We start from the raw sequence: 18,846 nt of genomic DNA on the forward strand, positions 1-18,846 counted from the left end.
CGAAGCAGCATGCTTATAGAGCGACAAAAATTAATAAGGGAAAATATAAGATTCTGGAAGAAATGCTCGTAGATTTTTCAAAATCGGAATCGGTCATTTCATTAAGTAACTAATATCACATCTAAATATAACATAACATTCTTATAAAAACGAAAGATTGAGAGTTTAGTGTGCAATAAAATGAACAGTAATAGATGTGTACCTACCTATACACCATTATTTTACTATCTCACTTAAATTTTAAACTCTACTCATCAGAAACCCCGTTAGTTTATAATAGCTGGTTTCTTATGCGATGAAAGGCGCAAACGACTATATTTTGTTAGTTCGATGGAAATACTACATCGAAGCCCTCCCTCACTTATACCAACAGTACACATAACATAAAATTATAAGTCGCTAGATCTATAGATCTGCTGCTTACTTCTACAGTCGTGCCTCGTAAATCATGAAATCAACAACAAAGTAAATTTAAATTTATGTAAATTGTATGAGTTTGCTTTTGTTAACATTTTCATGAACAGATTATTACATAATTCACAAAATTTATGTGTGCGAAATTAGTTCTGTCTAACTATCTGCTATCAGCACTTTTCACAGTTCTTGTAGATCTCGAAGCGTGTTTCGAATATAAACTAAAAGATCTTAGAGCGTGGTAAAGAATTAATTATCATTATCTCAAACGTACGACCCTGCTTTATGTGGATACGCTCTTATCACAGCGACAGAAACTGTCATCCAGATTTATCCACACCTCGGAGGTTACATTCCTATCACTTAGTTGAGTACTCAAGAATTTTCTGATTTTCTTTGCTATTTTCTACAAAGGAATGATCAAAAGTGGTTTACAGATGTTCTCTAGACTTCTACAAATAAGCAACAATCCTTGATCAAAAAACAGACACCTAAGTAGTATACCTACTGAAATGCGTTGTTAATTTTAGAACATAGATAGCAAACAGAGAAAGATGCTGATGTTGATTTAATTTTTCCAAATCTAAATTGTTATGGGTAGTAAGTCATTGGCCTCGAGGTGTGAATCAATCAGAATACAAAATCAATCTTTGAAGACCCTCTTATTATGAATTTTTCCAAATTAGAAGAACGTGCGGCCAAGAGTCTGCGACGTCAAAAAAATCACCAAAGATAGACCAAGTGCGTCTAGTTTTTAAATGCTTGACGATTAACGAATGCCTATAAATCGCCAAAGAAATAGCGTTGATGCTATTTTCGACTACATCACGAGCATGAGTGTGATTAACAGAAGCTAAATTTTCGATGCACTGGATGCCACAGATTTTGTAAAAATCCGAGCTGGAGAATGTCTGAAGTCAAAAGTTAAGTTACAGTTACATTTACTTTGTAACTGAGCCATGTTCGTTATGGGTAGATTATGAAATATTATGCACCCAGTTAAGTTAAACTTTAATTTCAATTGAAGATTTAAAAATGTAAATGAAAAACCACATTATTACATAAATTGTAAATTACAAACATTACCTCACTTACCTTAACTACGTCTTGAAGTGAATTATTTTCTCCATAATAGGTTAAAACTTGCACGTACACAGATATCGTGTAGTGTTTTGTGCCAATTCCAAGCAACAAATTAATCTTACAAAAAATATATTAATGGAGTACGCGGTGTATCATAAAACAGTTCTTTCTCTTGTTTATCCAGTTTTAATGCTGACATTAAATACATGAAATTAAATTAGATAGCTGTAGCTTGTTTATTTTTTCAATGCATAAACTTCCATTCCTAACAGCCACTACGAAATATTGACAAAATTTGTTTACACAATGTTCAATATTTAATCTGTTTTATAGCTTTTGAATCTAAATTAACGCAACACGTGACACCGATAGATCTTGAACAGAATACAAATCAAAATCAATTATGTTGCACAATCTGTGTCTCCGGAGTTAATTGCCCAAAGCATGAAAATTGGTTATAACTTGATGAAAAACTGGTGGAATCTCCAACATCCATATATTGGATAGATGAAAAAAGTGTGTACATTTCTGTGTACATAAACATGAAAGACCCGTTTCCTCATATTCCGAGAAACGTTTACTAAATTCATGTTGGACTTGAGACGGAATGTCTACGAGGGAAATTTATTGATATGCAGTTCAATAATCGTTTCTTCTTATAAATTGGGAATAAGTAAACAAAAAAAATGAGAAAACCAGAGCTGCGTGTTGGTTTTGAGTGCTCAGCTTCTGTTTATTCACACGGTGATTTGCCGAAAGACTTTTGCAAATTCGGACATTTTTTTTCCTGTTTTGTCCAGTAATCTGGAAAGCCGCCACTGAAACTACTGGAGGAAATAATTTATAAAACTGTTGTGATAGCTTCCAGACCCTATAATTTCAGTGATTACGTTGTACAAAATACAAAAACAAGAAGGGAAATCGTGGGTCTCCAGCAATATATACCTACTTTTTTTTTTCTTCAAATTGCATCAATATTCAGTCGACATTTTACTAAATATCAAATATCACATTACATCGTCTCAAAGAATCTTAAATTAGCACAGGAAGATCGAGTCTTGCATAGTAATAAGTATCCAAGTGTTTCGAAAGTCTCGAAACCAAAGAAGGTGATAAAATATCTGACTTATTTAATTATCACTTCTTTAAAATTCAAGAAAATCTTTATCATTTCGGAATTTGACTACTATAATCATTAAATGTATCGAGAGATCAAATAAAAACTCATCAGTTGACTTTGAAATTTCAAATTTTCTTTGATTGAAGAAACAGTTTTTTGTTTCTCTCAAGTCATTTGACATTGTCAAACTGGAAATTTTGTGAAAATTTTAATGAACGGACTTTTGCTTTCCATTTTATGCATTTCAAGACAGTATTCATCTTATAGGATGATATATTAACGATATTAATAATTTACATGCATACTTAATAAACAAATTACATATAATCTTTGTTGTTGGTATAATTTGAGGAATTTGCACCGATGAACAATCTCAATTTTATCTAAATATATCATTTTTAGCTTTATCCAAAAAATTTCATCTGACTTCTAATTGTTTCAACAATAAAATTTAATTAACCCTGCCAAGTTTCATATTTTTAGAAGAAATACGAAAAATTTTCATTTTAGGACTGACCATTAAAAGTTAACTATTGAATTTTGAAATTTTCGTGATTTTAATGTTAAAAACCAAAAAAAACAAAGTAAATTGCTTAAAATAATGGAGAAAAAAGTATGCTCCTATAAATTTGATAACGGAGAAGAATTCAACGAAAAAGGTATAAAACTACCTGGCAAGCGGGCTCCAGAAATAAGGAAATTAACGTACGTAGAAGAAATAATAGATACAGGGCTTTGGAATGTTAAGAATAAGACAAGCGATAAAATGGCAAACACACGAAGGTGAACGTTGAAAAAGATTCTAAAAGCGAATCTACATAGATAAATATCAACGTTACAAATAGCAGTTGTCGCTTGTTACAAAAATAACGTGTATATGTTAAACTCGTCGCTAATTTTATCTAGGGCATAATCCTTCATATCACAAAAACTCATTATCTATAATTTGAATCCTCACATGTGTATTTAATAAAAATAAAATTAGAAGTGTTTCCCACCCTTTAATATCTTAAAAACTAGTTGTAATATCAAAATGCGGCATATGTTATTCAATTTATGTAGTTGAAAAGGGGACACTAAATCTTTTATCGAGTAACTTGTTAACACTTCATCCTTTGGTTTTACACCCTCTTATGGAAATCTTAAATCAATAAATAAAAAGATCTTTTCATTCTTAATTTTTATGGTAGGAATCCCAAAGCTAAAAAATATATGCAGACCAACCTCAAAAAAAAAAATGTTTTCATTCTCCATAAAATTGAACTATGAATTTGAATAAATGTTTAAAAAAGTGTCAATAATAGTATGTATTTATTATAACAATAAGCACATAAATTCCCAATAAAATAAACAGAATTGAATTATTGGATGGCCAAGGAAACGCGTCAATTCAAAATTACGTCTATTACGCGGACAATTAACTTGTAATGTAGCGGTGCACTTTACAATACACGCCACTATTTAGATCACAATTTTAAATAGTAATAATATGAAAAATTATAATTAAAATGAATTCAGTACGAACACTTGCTTTTTTCTACAAATCCTCCCCAACCTGCAGATTTATAACAATCCACAAGTATTTAATTATGATTTAAGTAAAACAGTTTTTGCTCCTGAAAAACAATTTGAAAATTTCACAAGCATATTTTATTTTTAGAGACTTCACTTAAAATATGCTCGGACTCAGTTTCATATGATAAATATGATTAAAACATGTGAAAATAAATGACTTTGAAGCAAACGTAGGTGTGCCCGCAACTGTATATGCGATGCTGGTCTAAAAATTAAATGCTTCAAAACTAGCTATGTATAAATTTCAGGTAGGTAATGTTTCACAATCAAATAAAAATTCGAGAATATTTGTGGTTGAAATTTGTTGTAAGACAATTTAATTGTGAATGTTTGCTTCATTGATCTGTCTTAGAATCAAAGTTATTATTAAGACGAGGCGTTACTTTCAGCCCAGCCTTCCATTACGGTATTTACAACTAAAACAAAAAAAAAACAGTCCTGTAGCACAACATAATTGTACATCATTCCACCCGATGTTGATTGTGTTATTTGTAAATCCCAAGTTGCCGTTCACTTATAATAATATTTGATTGTAAATTATGGATCTAATTCAAGAAACTAATCTCATTTTGCATTCATTTTCATTGAATGGAAACATGCAAAGAAAAATACAGAACACATATGCGAACTTCTTACCTTTACATTCATTCGCATCTCGAGCGGTAGCTCTACCCCAAGGTCTGTCAAAATGAAAAGGTTTGCATCTTTCACAATCCTTTCCAGCGGTGTTATGTTTGCATTCACAAGCTAATTGTCCATCTCTGCCAGCGACACAACGGCTAGCGTGTCCATTACATTTACATCTTCCACCAACAGCAAAATCGGCTACGGCATATTGGTGAGTTATTTGATAGCCACCAGCAATCCCATTAGATCCTAGCTCCACTGAAACTGGAGTTTTTACTTCTTCGACGTCTAATGGCTGCATCTCGTTCACTAATTGAACAGTCGGTTCTTTTAAATCGTCGTCTTCTTCTTCCATCGGTTTGTTTTTATATACGTGTTCGCCAATTACTATCTCCTGATTTTCGGTAAGTGTATCTTCAGCTGGCATGTGTAGCCGATTAAAAACAACTTTGACATCTGTTGCGGTGATCCAGTCTTGTAGCACGGGCGAATTGTCGAAATCTAACGCGCTAGGACGACCTTCCAAAGTGCTGAAAGCTATCCGCGATGACTGCCCGAAGCTTTGATTATCACCTCCTGTATAACGATGGGCATCAGTACACCGTGCCTCCTGTTCATTGACTTTGGTAATAGTTGCTTTGTTAGGCCTCCCATAAACCCTGCGACACTGAGTCGAATAAAACTGAAATGCTTGCCACGTTTTTCCATAGTCCATGCTCTTGTAAATCGCGATCGAATCTGGTTTGGGAGTGTGCGGACAAAATTGCAAACTTACATAAGTCAATTCGTACTTTTTTCCTAAGCTAAGAACTAACGTTACGTTATCTGGTGCAGCGTTGATAGAAGTTACTGGAGGCAACGGTTCAGATCTCCAACAAGTCACGTTGTTGGGATTGTTGAGATCCGTAAGGTGAGACGCTGGAAATCGATTCTTTGGTAATCTGTCGTCGCATAAATAGCACTGGGGATTACTTCCCGGCTCTGATGATTCACAATACTGTACAGGTGAGTGAAGGCCGCAAGTAGAAGACGCTTTCACGGGCACCCCGAAAGCGGCATTTACGAAATCTGGAATACAACGTCGCGGCCGATCTTCGTCATAACAAGGATCAACTGGGGGTTGTTGTCCCTCGAACATCTTAAGAAAGTTATCGGATACAGAAATCACAGCGGGCACAATAACCACAAGTAGTAACATATTCACCACCTTGCACATGTTACGACCAACAGTATATGTGTCAATTACATCAACTTCATATCTTGGGGCATATACTTTTCATACATACCGCTACCAAAGGAACGTTATTATCGTTTGTAATATGCACACCGCGTGCGGTACGGTAAATTAGAAGAGCAACACACTCTCTCCGGTAGCCGTTAAATAACTGGCGGTCCGCTGTCTGCACTGCTCCGACCTCCGATCTGAATCGGGAGGCAAGCACCGCCTCCTTTCCCCTCAAGGGTGTACCGCACCGCGTCTAGATAAAATCCCCTTACCAATCTACGTGCAGTGTGGGGATAAATACCGACTTAATAATAAAATCGAAAAGAAAAAAGCAATCATTCCTCAACGCTGCTTCGAGATCCACAACTTTTTCCAAAACTTTATTCAGATAAAGACGATGTCAAAAGTTCATTAAACTACACTTACCTTGACCACATAGCCGTCATAAACACAACTTTATATCACCAGCCAAAGGGAAACGGGTATCAATAGCACTTGCTACAAATAACACCAATTTCTAATCCCCAAAAACTCAAATCGAAAAACGCCACCAATTTATCTCCAGTCATAGTCAATTACACTGACTAATAGTTATTAAGAATATAAAATTAACTATAACTACACCTTACATAAATTTGATTATACCGCGTTCTGCATTTTATGTTCTTCCAGTAGCGATTTCTCCACCTGAAGTAAACATGTTGTAACAAAAAAAACATTTTATGCATGTTTATTCTTGAACCCGTGTACTAATATTAATATTGCTCCATTATCTCCAATCCCAAAAAAAATTAATGTTGGGTTGAAAACATTTATGCAGGACTGGCTTCGGGGATCAAACAAGTCAGTGTCGCGCGAAGCAGCCAGCAGCGGTCTAGAAAGCACAAACTGTGCAACAATGTAAATCAAGATCTTAACGCTAAAATATGAATTGCTCGTAAATTTTCTGTCCCATTTTAAGCAAAACGTAGCTCTCTGAATATGATGGTGATGACTTGCTGCAAAGTTTTTTTAAAGTGCATTTTATCAGACGAATTTATCTTGATATAAAATTAAATCTGATAAAAGCTGACTGACATTCAGATTTCATGCTCTAATTTCTATTCCATTTCGTCGATTCTTTGACTGTTTGAAAAATACTCCAACTACGATGTATAAAAATACAGCCCCAAAGCTTCGTTATATCGATGAGGGTCCACCGTGGGTGGATATTCAAAGCTGATGGCCATCTAGCTCGTTGTTGCTAACAGTTCCATACACCAATTTATCAACAACTGCCGGTTTTATTCATGTAAAGTTGGAACGAATATATTTTTGGATTTTAGGGATGTAAATCATAAAACTGCTGGACACTAGAATTTTGCACGGATGTCTTGTCGCTGAAGCCGGTGCTGGCACTTTTTGCTCGCCGATGTAAGCAAACTTTGTATTGAAAAGTAAATACTTTTAGCTACCATTGATTAACACAGTATTACCATAAAGAATAAAAAGAACAAAAAACAAGAAATATTCTCCAGTCGTTAAAAAATAAAATCTGTAGGCACAAACAACTAATAAGATTTATTAAATTTTTCATGACTACTGTTAATATTAAACGCGCTTTTCTGCATATTTTCAACAGACAAGATCTAAAAAATAACTCTGTCAATTTATTAAAGAAGTTTTCGTGATCGTCTTGGAAACCTGAGACAACATGCAACAAGTAACTAATTTTGCATGTTTCCATGTCTGCAGAATTAGACTCTACTACCTTCAATAATTATTATACAGGGTGTCCCAGAACTCATGCCTAGCCGAAAACCGGGGATATCGGGAAAAGGTGTGAATGTGTAAATTGCTGAAAAAAAAGTTCCAGCTCCAACAGAAACTGAGAAAAGACATGACAAAGTTGACCAATCACAAGGCCGCGTGGAGATGGTCTGGAGGATACACTGGCGTGTTGCTAAGAAACCAGTTTAAATTTTCTCCTTTGAATTTTGTATGAACAATCTGGTCCACTATAAATTTCACTGACGTTAGAATGACAGGCTTCAATAAATCTAACTCATATTGAACTGAGTGTGCAGAAACGGCTCAGCGTACTTTAGAAATTGACTAAAGGGTTGAAGACTACTGGTTGACGAGCGTTGAATGACAAGAGACACACCTGGAGGACAACTGACACAGTGAAAATCCAAGTGGAGTGTGAAACGGCGTTTCTTTTGGTTGGTTCTTTTGGTGTTTGGTGTTAACAAATATCCTAAAACTGTTCAGGAGTACTCGGCGGCAGAATGCCTCGAAATGCGTCTTATTTTTGAAGAGTGCTATCGAAATTAGTATTAGCAGCAAGAACGTACCGAGGACGTTTTCCAGGTCGTGATTATTATCCGGACAACAAAACCATTCTTAGTGTTGTTTCTCGGGCTGGACACACTGATCAGTTATTAACAGATCGGCGCGAAGTTGGTGGAGCACCAAGACAGGTCAGAACTTTTGAAAATGAAGAAACCGTTTTGGAAGCGGTTGATGAACACTCCACGCAAAGTATCTGAACTGTGGCACGTCAGTTAGAAATCGGAAAATCTTCTGTACAAAAAATTCTCGCGACAGATCACCGGCACCCGTACCATGTCAAAGTTTGGTTAGAAGAGCTCATCTGTGTGTCCAAAATAATAGTGGTTTGTTCAAGCATTTGATTTAACTTTTACATCATGTGTCTTGTTCTGTTTCTTGTTGTAATAAAAGGGTTCTTTTTAGAACCGTCATTGTGTGGTTTATATCTGTCAAATTGACATTAGATGTCAGTTATAAAAATGTAGTGGACCAAATCAATTTTCCTTTTTAGGATTTAATTATGAAACCTAGCAACGTTAATATTATTTGTGCTTGAGCGTCTGGGATTGGTCAGTTTCGTTAAGCAATTTCTCAATTTTAATGCACATCAGAACAAAACAAATTGCATTTTTGGCGTCCTGATTGTTGTCGGCATCCGCCCTTTTTCGGCTAGGCGTGAGTTCTGGGACACCCTGTATAATTAACCAATTTAGCATTGCCAAAAAATCAAAATTAGTTTACGAAAAAAAGTAAAGAGTATCTAAACATTTTTTTTTAATTCTGCGAAATTGGAAACAAATTGTAAAACACATGTGAATAAACAAACTTTATCCACTTAAAAATATAATTTAAACTTTAAAATTTTTCGTGGAAAAAATTGTTTTTATTCATTTATATCATAAATAGGTGGTAGCGATTATCCGTGCTAAATTATGTTACTATAGGTCACACCATTGAAGATTTTTTTTTTATTTGCTACCAAACTTAGAGTCAAATTGTCACGCTTTCTTTTACTGCCATTATTCTGATTCCTGTGATTTTTAAAAACAGAATTAGGAATCGAGAATGTGGAAATTACCAAGCTAAACTACGATAACAGCTGCAAACTTGTTTGGTGATTGTGTTCACAACTGGTGATTTCCTTTTGCAGTTGTTTGGTGGATATTACTGCTCAAACGGGAACAATTATTGTTGGTTTCCCATTTAATCCATTATTCCATTCTAGGTAAACTTCCCCCATTCGCATCTGTCTGGATTATTGGTTGATGATTGTGTTGCTCGAATTTGTTACATTTTCTCTTTGATTTTACATTTATCTTTAACACTTTAACCCAGTGGTCACTTCCTGGTGCAAAATGTCAGTTCACCATAACCATTACTTCGAACCATTAAATTTCAACGTAAAATTTATGGCACGTGACCTTTTGAAGCAACAAAACAGGCCAGATAAATAGATATATCTAGACGATGAAAGACAAAATTAAAATCGTGAATAAGTTCGATTTATTTTAGAGGAACTTCGAAGTCTTAGGGGTAATATTGGAGTCTAAATATGCAGGTGCCGCAAAAGCGTGGAACAAATTCATTTAAATGGTAATACTTTGGCAACTTTTCCTTATAACTTTGGAATCGTTCAATTTTTATTATTGAAGCCAATAACTGCTCTAAATTTTCATTTCATTCCCTTAATTGCACTAAAAGTACTTGTATTTCTAACTCGAAAGTCTAGTCACTTTATAAAATAACACGAATTCGATTATAATTATACACAATGCGAGTAATGATATTATCTAATGACGCCCTTTTTTAATAACCCTTCTCGCACCACCCGTAATTTCCTTCTAAGAATAGCGAGATGCACTTATCATCATCATCTCGATGTCCTCAAACCTCAATCCCATCAAGCATGTGCAGGATACGTTACAGCGTCGACTTAATAACAGTCATTAACACCTCCTGAATCCAATTATTGTTGTAAGGATTGTGGAAAAATCTGACCCAAGATGAAATTGATCACCTCGCTCAAATTCATTAATTTATTCCATCGCGTGGCATTCCAGTCGTTATTGACGCTTGAGTTGGTCTCCGTTGTATCAAAAGATGCGATAATTGTCTCGCCTTTTTATTTTCTACGGGGGTTGGATCGAATGTTTACTTAAAAGTTTTAATGATTGCACCTTTAGAACAAAAGCGTTAGAAAAAGCGATAAATCAGTGGAAATTTTCACACGAGCTTCAATTGTGAAGGACTTCGTTACACAGCAATTCGATTCACTGAATTACTAAGTGGTCGGTAAGGATTAGTTGAATCGTCTTTGTAGACGTTGCTAGATTTACCAGACGATCTAATCTATTTGTTTCCGTTGTTTAATGGAACTTAAGGTCTGCGCTATTAGACTAGCGTTAAGTTACGATTTAAAGCTCGTACCTTCTTATATTTGCGACAAATCGGATTTTGATACGTAATTTTTCCAAATTTGCGTAAAATTCTCAAGAATATAAATCAGATATTCTGTCGCAGATATCTCCGCACAAATTTTCTCCAGGTCGGATTTCTGATTTCAAAGCTCTTTGCTTGCCACGTCGGAGTGGAAATTGCCGACTCCGTTCCTCCTATAAGACGATTAAGGAAACGAGGTAGGTATATAAAGAGTCAAAAGACCGTGTTCTATTATAGATTATGTGGGACCAATTTTGTCGGAAGCAAGATTGAATCGAATCGTGTTGATGAATTTGTGCGATCTATTATACGAGTATTTTAGATGTTAAAAAGGGGGAAAAACGTGAATAAAACATTGACCCTTAAACCACATATTTTATCCTTGGGCCTATTTACGGACAATAAATATATTGCGTAGGCAGTAATTAAATATCCATTAAAAGAAAACATAAATGGTATTAAGACATAGGGGCATTTTATGTCTTGTAAAACACTATATTAAGTCCGTAGGCTTGAGTAGGAGGATAAAAGTTAATTAAGTAAATGAGACAGTTGGATACTTAATAAAGCAAGTGTTGCATTCTAAAATTATCAAATTTTTGTGTTTTTTTTTTTTTAACGTGGTCAGGTTTTATATTAAATTGTCCTCACTGTCCCAGTTTGTTCTATTCACATTCACCCTGAAAATGACAACGTCATCGGAGAGCAGTGAAAGAACTTTATAACAAAATAGGATTCATGAGTGTATCACCTTTAACTTTCAATTTGTTGTTTAAATTAGATTATCAATACTACAGCCCTTTTCGTTTATTCTCCACTGTGAAATAAAGCGCCCCTAATAAAAATAACAAAAATTTAGTAGGTATAAACACACATACACTTATTCTTGAACCTCCCTTCCGAAGGATTAAAGAGGGTTGCTGATTTAGGGATGAAGCTCTCGATTGATTTGATTATTTTTTACTGTCACGGGGGACGTCGAACTACATTTTTCTAGAAGCTTAACCTTAACCCAAGGGGAGCGATCGGTAAATTGTACGGTTTATGGAAAAATTTCAGTATTATCTATAGTTAATTTTGCTTTTGAGTTGCGAACTGGAGATAATTTGAGAAAAATAAGTAGAAAGTGGTTTTATCTAATTACATAATAAACGAAAGAAAATGAGTTTCCACTGTGTGGCAGCTTGCTCATGTGGGGCTGTTTGTACTCGAATTTAATTGTAATTAATGGCTTGGCGCAGCGTGGGTATGATTTATGAAAACTTTAATTTTTTATGTTTGTTAAAACACAGTTTTTCGTTCTTTTCACCTCTTGTGAAGGATAACGTTCTGATTACTGAACATCTAACTACATTTGCCAAGCTTAATGTTTATGCGACGCACATGTGCGTCAAACGAGGAACGTGTTAAATTCCTCTATAGGTTTGTACTCAAGCGAATACACCGGACGTTGAATCGTAGTTGCTTTCGCATGATTAGATCCCAACACTGACGTTCGTTGAAAGTTTGAATCCAAAACAGACAGAGAAAGTGAGAAGTGTACCTAACACGGTAATGATGTCAACACAACCCTTGGTGGAGGTGAATTGTGGATAATGAATAAAATACGCAGAACTACGCATCCTCGTCTTTCTCGCTTTGAGAATATGATACTAGTTGTGCTTATTGGATTAATTGGATGTTTGAAGAGTACACATCAATATTTAATTACTAACTCCTATTGTTTCAATGGAGATTATTCGTACACACAGACAACGGGTAAACAGTTGACGCTGTGAAATTGAAAAACTAGCGTATGGCTAAATAAGAAACTCGCAAAAAATGGTTTAGAAAATATTTGAGTCTTTGTCATTTCTTGAAACGGGTTATTCTTGTAATGAAAAGAAATGTTATGGTTGTATCATTTATTATCAAACATACGGCATAAACGTTAATTACTAACAATAAGCGCCGGAATTTAAAAGAAATACATTAAGTTCAGATTCTGTAAAAGTTTTTTATTCATCGTCGGCCTCGAGGTTGATGTGGCTTCCAAATTTTCCATACAAATGTGATTTCAAGTCGCTCATCTGATTTTTCACTTCATCAGACTGATCTTTGAGTTCTTTGATGTTTTGTTCTATCCTTTGCTTAGCTTGGTCCAAACATTTCTGCAAAGAATAACAGTTCAATAATTTCATTCCAGTTCACAAAATGAAAATAATTTAGCATCAGATAGGTCGAAAACAGTGAGAAATGTTCGATTCTACTTCACTACATGTTACATAAATCATGAAAGTAATAAATCGTGTATAGTGCAATGGCTTTCACTGAATGTTACAAATTGTAGACACCGATGGTAATCTACAGTGAAAATTCTTAGATTTCCCAATCGGGTAGTTTCGCTTTGCCCATGTAAGATCAATGGCTTGGCATGCACGTCGTGCGTTCGCGTTTTCATTTTCAAGCTTGATCAAAAAAAAGTTTTATTTTCGTAAACGCGATTTTAATTGAATGACTGCAGAAAAGACAAGGTCAGAAAAGTTAGCAAATTGTTTGAAGGTTAGCTAGACAAATATCGACAGCGAAAAAATTCAATTGAAATAAAACACTAATCGAATTTTCCTAATAAAACTAATTATGAAATAGGAGAATCAGACCTAAACTTTTATCTTATTTTGACTTTCATTTAAATATTTTTTTTATAAAAAGAAGATATGTAAATACCCACCTAAAAACTTGAAAGAACAGAAAAAATAGATTACATACACAGGAATTGTTAATAAAACTTTTGCAATCAATTTTTTCAAATCCTGTTGACATAATTTTAATTATAAAATAATTCTCAGTGCATTAAGAAATAAGAATTATAAATACGATTTTAGAGTTACTTGTAATTTTTGCAGGATATCCTTAATATTTACCTGTGTAGCTTCAGTATCTTGAAATATAAAAACTTCACCAACTAAATATGGAATTTTCTCATCATCATCAAACAAGGCCACTTCATCACATGCCTCTTCTAAACTTTTTAAATCATTCTAAAATAAAACCAATCAATTCTACTCATACTAAAATCGACGCTTTGATGTTTACTTCTTTTATTTTAACTTCTTCTTTGAGATCTTCAAGTTTGGCATTCAAGCGGGCAAACTTATTAATTTTTTGTTGATCTTCATACGAGATGTGTACATCCGAATCCTGTTAATTTATAGTCCATTAATACGTCTTGTTTGAAATTGATACTCACTGGTTGAAAAGTTCCTTTACTCCCTGCCATTTATGGGCAATTTTAGACCTTTCAAAATATGAGTGACGTTGAGTTTAAGAGTTCCTCACTAAATTCCGAGAAAACTCAGTTTGATTTCACGGTTTTACCTAAAAAAATCGTTGCAAATTGTAAGAACTTAAATAAATATAAACATGTGCAACTTTACCTTCCTTGGGATCTTTGACGTTTTGTTAAAAAGTTAGGTTAAAAACACACCGGTTACGGGTTTAGTTTGACTACTGTTCCATAGATGGCAACCAGAACAAAAAAAAATATATTTTCTTTTTCAAATAGGAATAAATAATTTCTGTTTAACAAAACTTGGAATCAAAATTTTAACAATTTAAATTTTAAAAATTGATTTAATTTAAGCTTTGTTTTGTTTTATTTTCTGCAAGTTTTGGTGCGCGCCATCTGCCGGTCACAATTAAAACAGCCGGCATGACATTGACAATCACCTGCCATCGCTTATGTCAATAAATTTCATTCGTAGATTAAAACAATGACACATTAAAAACCTGATAAGTAAACGGGCAGTGTTACTATTAGATTACTTGTCATTCAGTGTACTTCGTATTTTCTTTATTATGTAAACAAAATCGTGCGTTTGACATTGTGACATTCTCCTAAAACTCCAGCTGGCAATTGCAAGTAAGTTTATTGAAAATTGCATAATTCCAATAATGATTACTCAATATTTTAGTCAAAGAAATCGTTAGAATGTGAACTGTAGGCTTGGTCCTTAAATTATAAACCACAGAGAATGAAAATCACCTTCAGTATTTTACATTTTTTGCTTTTGGCCAGAATTGTCCTCTTAGAAAATGGGACTGTTTTGGACGCCAGCAATGCTACTACCAAAGCACTTCCACCGGAAGAACCAAACTCATCGAAAGATGAGAAAGCTAAGACCCCCATTTTAAGCACACAATCATCAACTAGTGAAAATTCATTACCAGTATTACCTACTTCAGCGGCTGTCTCGACAAAGGCGGCTCAAAATGAAGGTGTTACTCCAAGCACGAAAGAGAAGAATACGACAGTGAATCACACCACACCAGTAGAACCAGTCTTGCCAAATAAAGAAGCAGCAGAAGATGAGCATAACAGTTCTATGGCTATATTTTTTGTTCTTTGCGTTCTTGCACTTGGTATTTTCCTCATTCATTTCATGCTTCAAACAGGTTTTCAGTATGTACCTGAAAGTATTGTTATAGTGTTTTTGGGAGCACTAATCGGCCTTACTATGAATGCCTTATCAAATCGAAATATTAGCAACTGGAGGAAGGAAGAGGCTTTTTCTCCAACCGCGTTTTTCTTGGTTTTATTGCCGCCAATTATTTTCGAATCTGGGTATAATTTGCACAAGGGAAATTTTTTCCAAAATATTGGTTCAATCTTAGTTTTTGCAATCTTTGGCACAACAATATCTGCGTTTGTGATTGGTTTTGGGATATATTTTCTTGGCTTGGCTGATGTTGTTTACAAATTAGGTTTTGTAGAGTCTTTCGCTTTTGGTTCTTTAATCTCGGCTGTAGATCCTGTCGCGACAGTTGCTATTTTTCACGCGCTAAACGTTGACCCTGTACTTAATATGTTGGTTTTTGGAGAAAGTATTCTAAATGACGCAATCGCTATCGTATTAACTACAGCAGCCTTAGAGTCAAACAATCCTGTAATGTCTACAGGGGAAGCCATCGTTATAGGAATACAAAGATTCTGTTTAATGTTCTTCGCCTCAGCTGGTATTGGAGTTGTATTCGCGCTAGTCAGTGCTTTACTTTTAAAATATGTCGATCTTAGAAAGAATCCATCTCTTGAATTCGGGATGATGTTAGTCTTTACTTATGCGCCGTATGTCTTAGCTGAAGGCATCCATCTCAGTGGAATAATGGCTATTTTATTCTGTGGAATTGTAATGTCGCATTACACCCATTTTAATTTATCTACTGTCACCCAGATAACAATGCAACAGACCTTGAGAACTCTAGCCTTCATTGCTGAAACTTGCGTTTTTGCATATCTAGGTCTAGCTTTATTTAGTTTTAAACACAGGGTTGAACCCGCCTTTATAACTTGGGGTATAATTTTATGTCTAGTCGGTCGTGCGTGCAATATCTTCCCTTTGGCTATTTTAGTTAATAAATTTCGGGAGCATCAAATTACCAAGAAAATGATGTTCATCATGTGGTTTAGTGGTCTTCGTGGGGCCATTTCATACGCGTTGTCCCTTCATTTGAATTTTAGTGATGAGACCCGTCATGTTATCATAACAACTACACTGATTATAGTGTTAGTGACGACTTTATTCTTCGGCGGTTCTACAATGCCTTTATTGAAGTTTATGCAAGCAACGAAAAATCCGTCCAGGCGCTTAAAAAGACGAAGGAGAGATAGAGAAGTCACTCTCAGCAAAACGAGGGAATGGGGCCAAGCTATAGATTCTGAACATTTATCCGAGACCACCGAAGGAGAAATGGAAGTTTCGTTCGTTTCTGATAGGATCAAAGGATTTGCCAAATATGACTTGAAATATTTTATACCGTTCTTTACAAGGAGATTTACCCAACAGGTAATAAAGCTAGTTAATGTTTTAGACTAATGTGACTAACAGATCATTAAAGTAACGTTTTGAAGCCGAGTCGATCCAAAATAACACCTTGGAGATTTTCCACGGTGTTTGTTTACTCAGGCGAGTCATTACTAATCCCAAGTAGCAAACAAGCATGACGCGTTAAGCAAATTTTTTATCAGAATTGTTAACTAATCCGCCGTCTCTATTTTAATCCTCTCGTGATCGCGTTGACTGCATTTCCCACTAACATTACGTTTGAGCATTTCCCGTATTTTTCCAATGCAAACTTTTTTTAAGCTTTAGTATTGATGTGAATTTTTTATCTTAAGTAACTTAGCTAAAACAAGGTTTATACACGCTTACATGACTATTTTTTGTAATTTCCCTCATTTGCACGCATTTATGAAACAGTGATAAGATAAACATGTCCATTTGTTGAAATAATAAAAAGTCAAATAATAGTAATTTCAAAAGAGTTTTCAAGTCGTGCAAGTTTATTAGGTGTTTTTTTTTCAAGGATGTTTTTTAAAATTTGCTTGTTTATGTTTGATAAGCCGTTCAAATCAAATTTCTAAAGCTATTGTTTATGCAATTGCATTAACCAGCTATCTGTCGAATTGTTATTGGACATGAAAGTAATGACTATGTGGGACGGCCCGTAAAATAATATAATGGACTTTTGTTTTTTTACAGGAACTCAAAGATTGCAAGAGCCAAATGACGGATTTGACAAATCAGTGGTACCAAGCAATTAGAATATCCCCTGATCAGTCAGATGATGAAAATGGAACTTTGACTACCCCGAGATCAAGTATTTCGAGTATTATTCAATAATGATGAATCTGTCTAGAGTTTGTTGATTTTGAATATAATTTAAAGCATGTGTTTTATTAATTGTTGCTATTATAAGATATGTATATACCTGTGTTAAATTTGAAGTGAAAAATTAAAAAAAAATTAAGACACATTTCGTTCAATGCGAATAATTTATAGTAACTCATTTATGTTTTAAATTTAGAGTTGGATATGATCCAGTGACTTTACATTAAATTACTAACTGCCAATTAGTGACTTACGGGTCGATTTCAAGTCAATGCGTTAACGCAAATTTGCAACCGTTGCCAAGGTATGAGCAATGTGATTGGCGTAGCTATGTTGCAAATGGGATTTGCAGTAACGCAAGTCACACTTGAAATCGACCCCTTAGAGTTTCTACTCGTATTGTAAATTTTTGCTCACAAAAACCATGTGTTCGAAATATTAAATGGTTAATATCTCCGAAACTACGATAGATAGAACAATGTAGTCTCGGCCATCGTTTTTCTTGCGTTTTTGTTGCTTCAAATGCGCACTCAGATATTTAAAACTCGATTTGAAAAAAAACGACTCAAACCATAAGAAAAAAAATGTATTTTTTGACTGCCTCTCGTCCTACCGTTCTGAAATTTGGCCAGATAATAAACTTTAAGCTGCTCTTTCGATTGATGTGTAACTCAAAGGTATTAAAATCGTTTTGAGTCCAAAACGTCTCCCGATAATCTATTTCGGTCAATATTTCACTTATTTGTAGACCAAACTCAAGTTATTGGCATCGCAGAATTTTACTTTGAATCCAAAACAGTTCCATTTTTCTCGTACGTTAACAAATAACTGAATTAGAACAATGCTCCGTTCCTTCGGAATTACGTCAAAGAGAAAAATATGATTTTCGCCATCGTATTTATTGTTAAAAAAACATACTTGCAAATAGACTTAAAAACACAATTTCAAAATGAGATTTGTTTTACCTCCAATGTCCGATCAGCTGACTGCAGTGCTCGCGCCTCGCGCACACGTCACTTTTACGTCCAATTTTGAAGTTGAGGTTATCTGTTGTCATTTTTGAAGTGTTTTCAAACATTGCATTTCAAGAACGAGTCATCAAGGTAATGTTTGATGAAAACAAAGATCCCATTTAATCTCTAAATTTTCAGAAACTAAAATGTTTGACTTTGGAGATACATTGGCTCTGCTAATTGGGATGGTATTAAGTGCTGGTGGAATTCTGGCATGTTTGGGAGCTTACGCTCGAAGGAAAGCCCACTTTGAACGCATTTAAACACGTTTTCATGGTACAATTAATATAGTTTCTACTTAACTGTTTTTTACATCAAAATGTGATATTATTAAAATGTATGTTTGTGAATATTTTGACAATAAATTGAGTAGTAATTAGTTTCACATTA

At 34.6% G+C, this 18,846-nt stretch overlaps 3 protein-coding genes across 3 annotated transcripts in view; 1 reads left to right on the forward strand and 2 right to left on the reverse strand.

The window, feature by feature from the left end:
- The window catches only part of LOC148179116 (netrin-1-like), a 30,185-nt gene extending 23,924 nt beyond the window's left edge, over window positions 1-6,261 (reverse strand). Inside the window, exon 1 of the mRNA XM_088029949.1 lies at window positions 4,829-6,261. Within this exon, the coding sequence (XP_087886075.1) occupies window positions 4,829-6,035 (1,207 nt within the window). The 5' untranslated portion in view covers window positions 6,036-6,261. The remainder of the gene's footprint in view (window positions 1-4,828) is intronic.
- Window positions 6,262-12,685: 6,424 nt separating this feature from the next.
- Pfdn4 (prefoldin subunit 4) lies at window positions 12,686-14,283 on the reverse strand. Its single transcript, XM_088050554.1, has 5 exons — window positions 14,213-14,283; window positions 14,026-14,153; window positions 13,872-13,976; window positions 13,700-13,816; window positions 12,686-12,946 (listed from the first exon to the last, which is right to left on the reverse strand). Exons 2-5 carry the CDS (start codon window positions 14,053-14,055, stop codon window positions 12,794-12,796), a joined length of 405 nt encoding a protein of 134 aa, XP_087906680.1. The 5' UTR covers window positions 14,056-14,153; window positions 14,213-14,283; the 3' UTR covers window positions 12,686-12,793.
- Window positions 14,284-14,490: 207 nt separating this feature from the next.
- Window positions 14,491-18,835, forward strand: Nhe1 (Na[+]/H[+] hydrogen exchanger 1). The gene is made up of 4 exons (XM_088050552.1): window positions 14,491-14,697; window positions 14,750-16,618; window positions 17,315-18,546; window positions 18,595-18,835. Exons 2-3 carry the CDS (start codon window positions 14,810-14,812, stop codon window positions 17,453-17,455), a joined length of 1,950 nt encoding a protein of 649 aa, XP_087906678.1. The 5' UTR covers window positions 14,491-14,697; window positions 14,750-14,809; the 3' UTR covers window positions 17,456-18,546; window positions 18,595-18,835.
- Window positions 18,836-18,846: the final 11 nt, after the last annotated feature.

The sequence above is a fragment of the Gnatocerus cornutus genome, chromosome 2 (genome assembly GCF_029298725.1).
Source record: "Gnatocerus cornutus isolate USDA-ARS CGAHR chromosome 2, icGnaCorn1.1, whole genome shotgun sequence".
In the NCBI taxonomy this organism is placed as follows: Eukaryota; Metazoa; Arthropoda; class Insecta; order Coleoptera; family Tenebrionidae; genus Gnatocerus; species Gnatocerus cornutus.

What these genes read in the sequence shown, in the direction of transcription:
- Nhe1 (XM_088050552.1), top strand. Translation starts at nt 14,810, where the DNA reads ATGAAAATCACCTTCAGTATTTTACATTTTTTGCTTTTGGCCAGAATT. An exon ending in CAAGGAGATTTACCCAACAG is followed by an intron (nt 16,619 to 17,314) that starts GTAATAAAGCTA and finishes GTTTTTTTACAG; the next exon opens with GAACTCAAAGATTGCAAGAG.
- Pfdn4 (XM_088050554.1), bottom strand. Translation starts at nt 14,055, where the DNA reads ATGGCAGGGAGTAAAGGAACTTTTCAACCA. An exon ending in AAGAAGTTAAAATAAAAGAA is followed by an intron (nt 13,817 to 13,871) that starts GTAAACATCAAA and finishes GTTTTATTTTAG; the next exon opens with AATGATTTAAAAAGTTTAGA. An exon ending in AAGATACTGAAGCTACACAG is followed by an intron (nt 12,947 to 13,699) that starts GTAAATATTAAG and finishes TATTCTTTGCAG; the next exon opens with AAATGTTTGGACCAAGCTAA.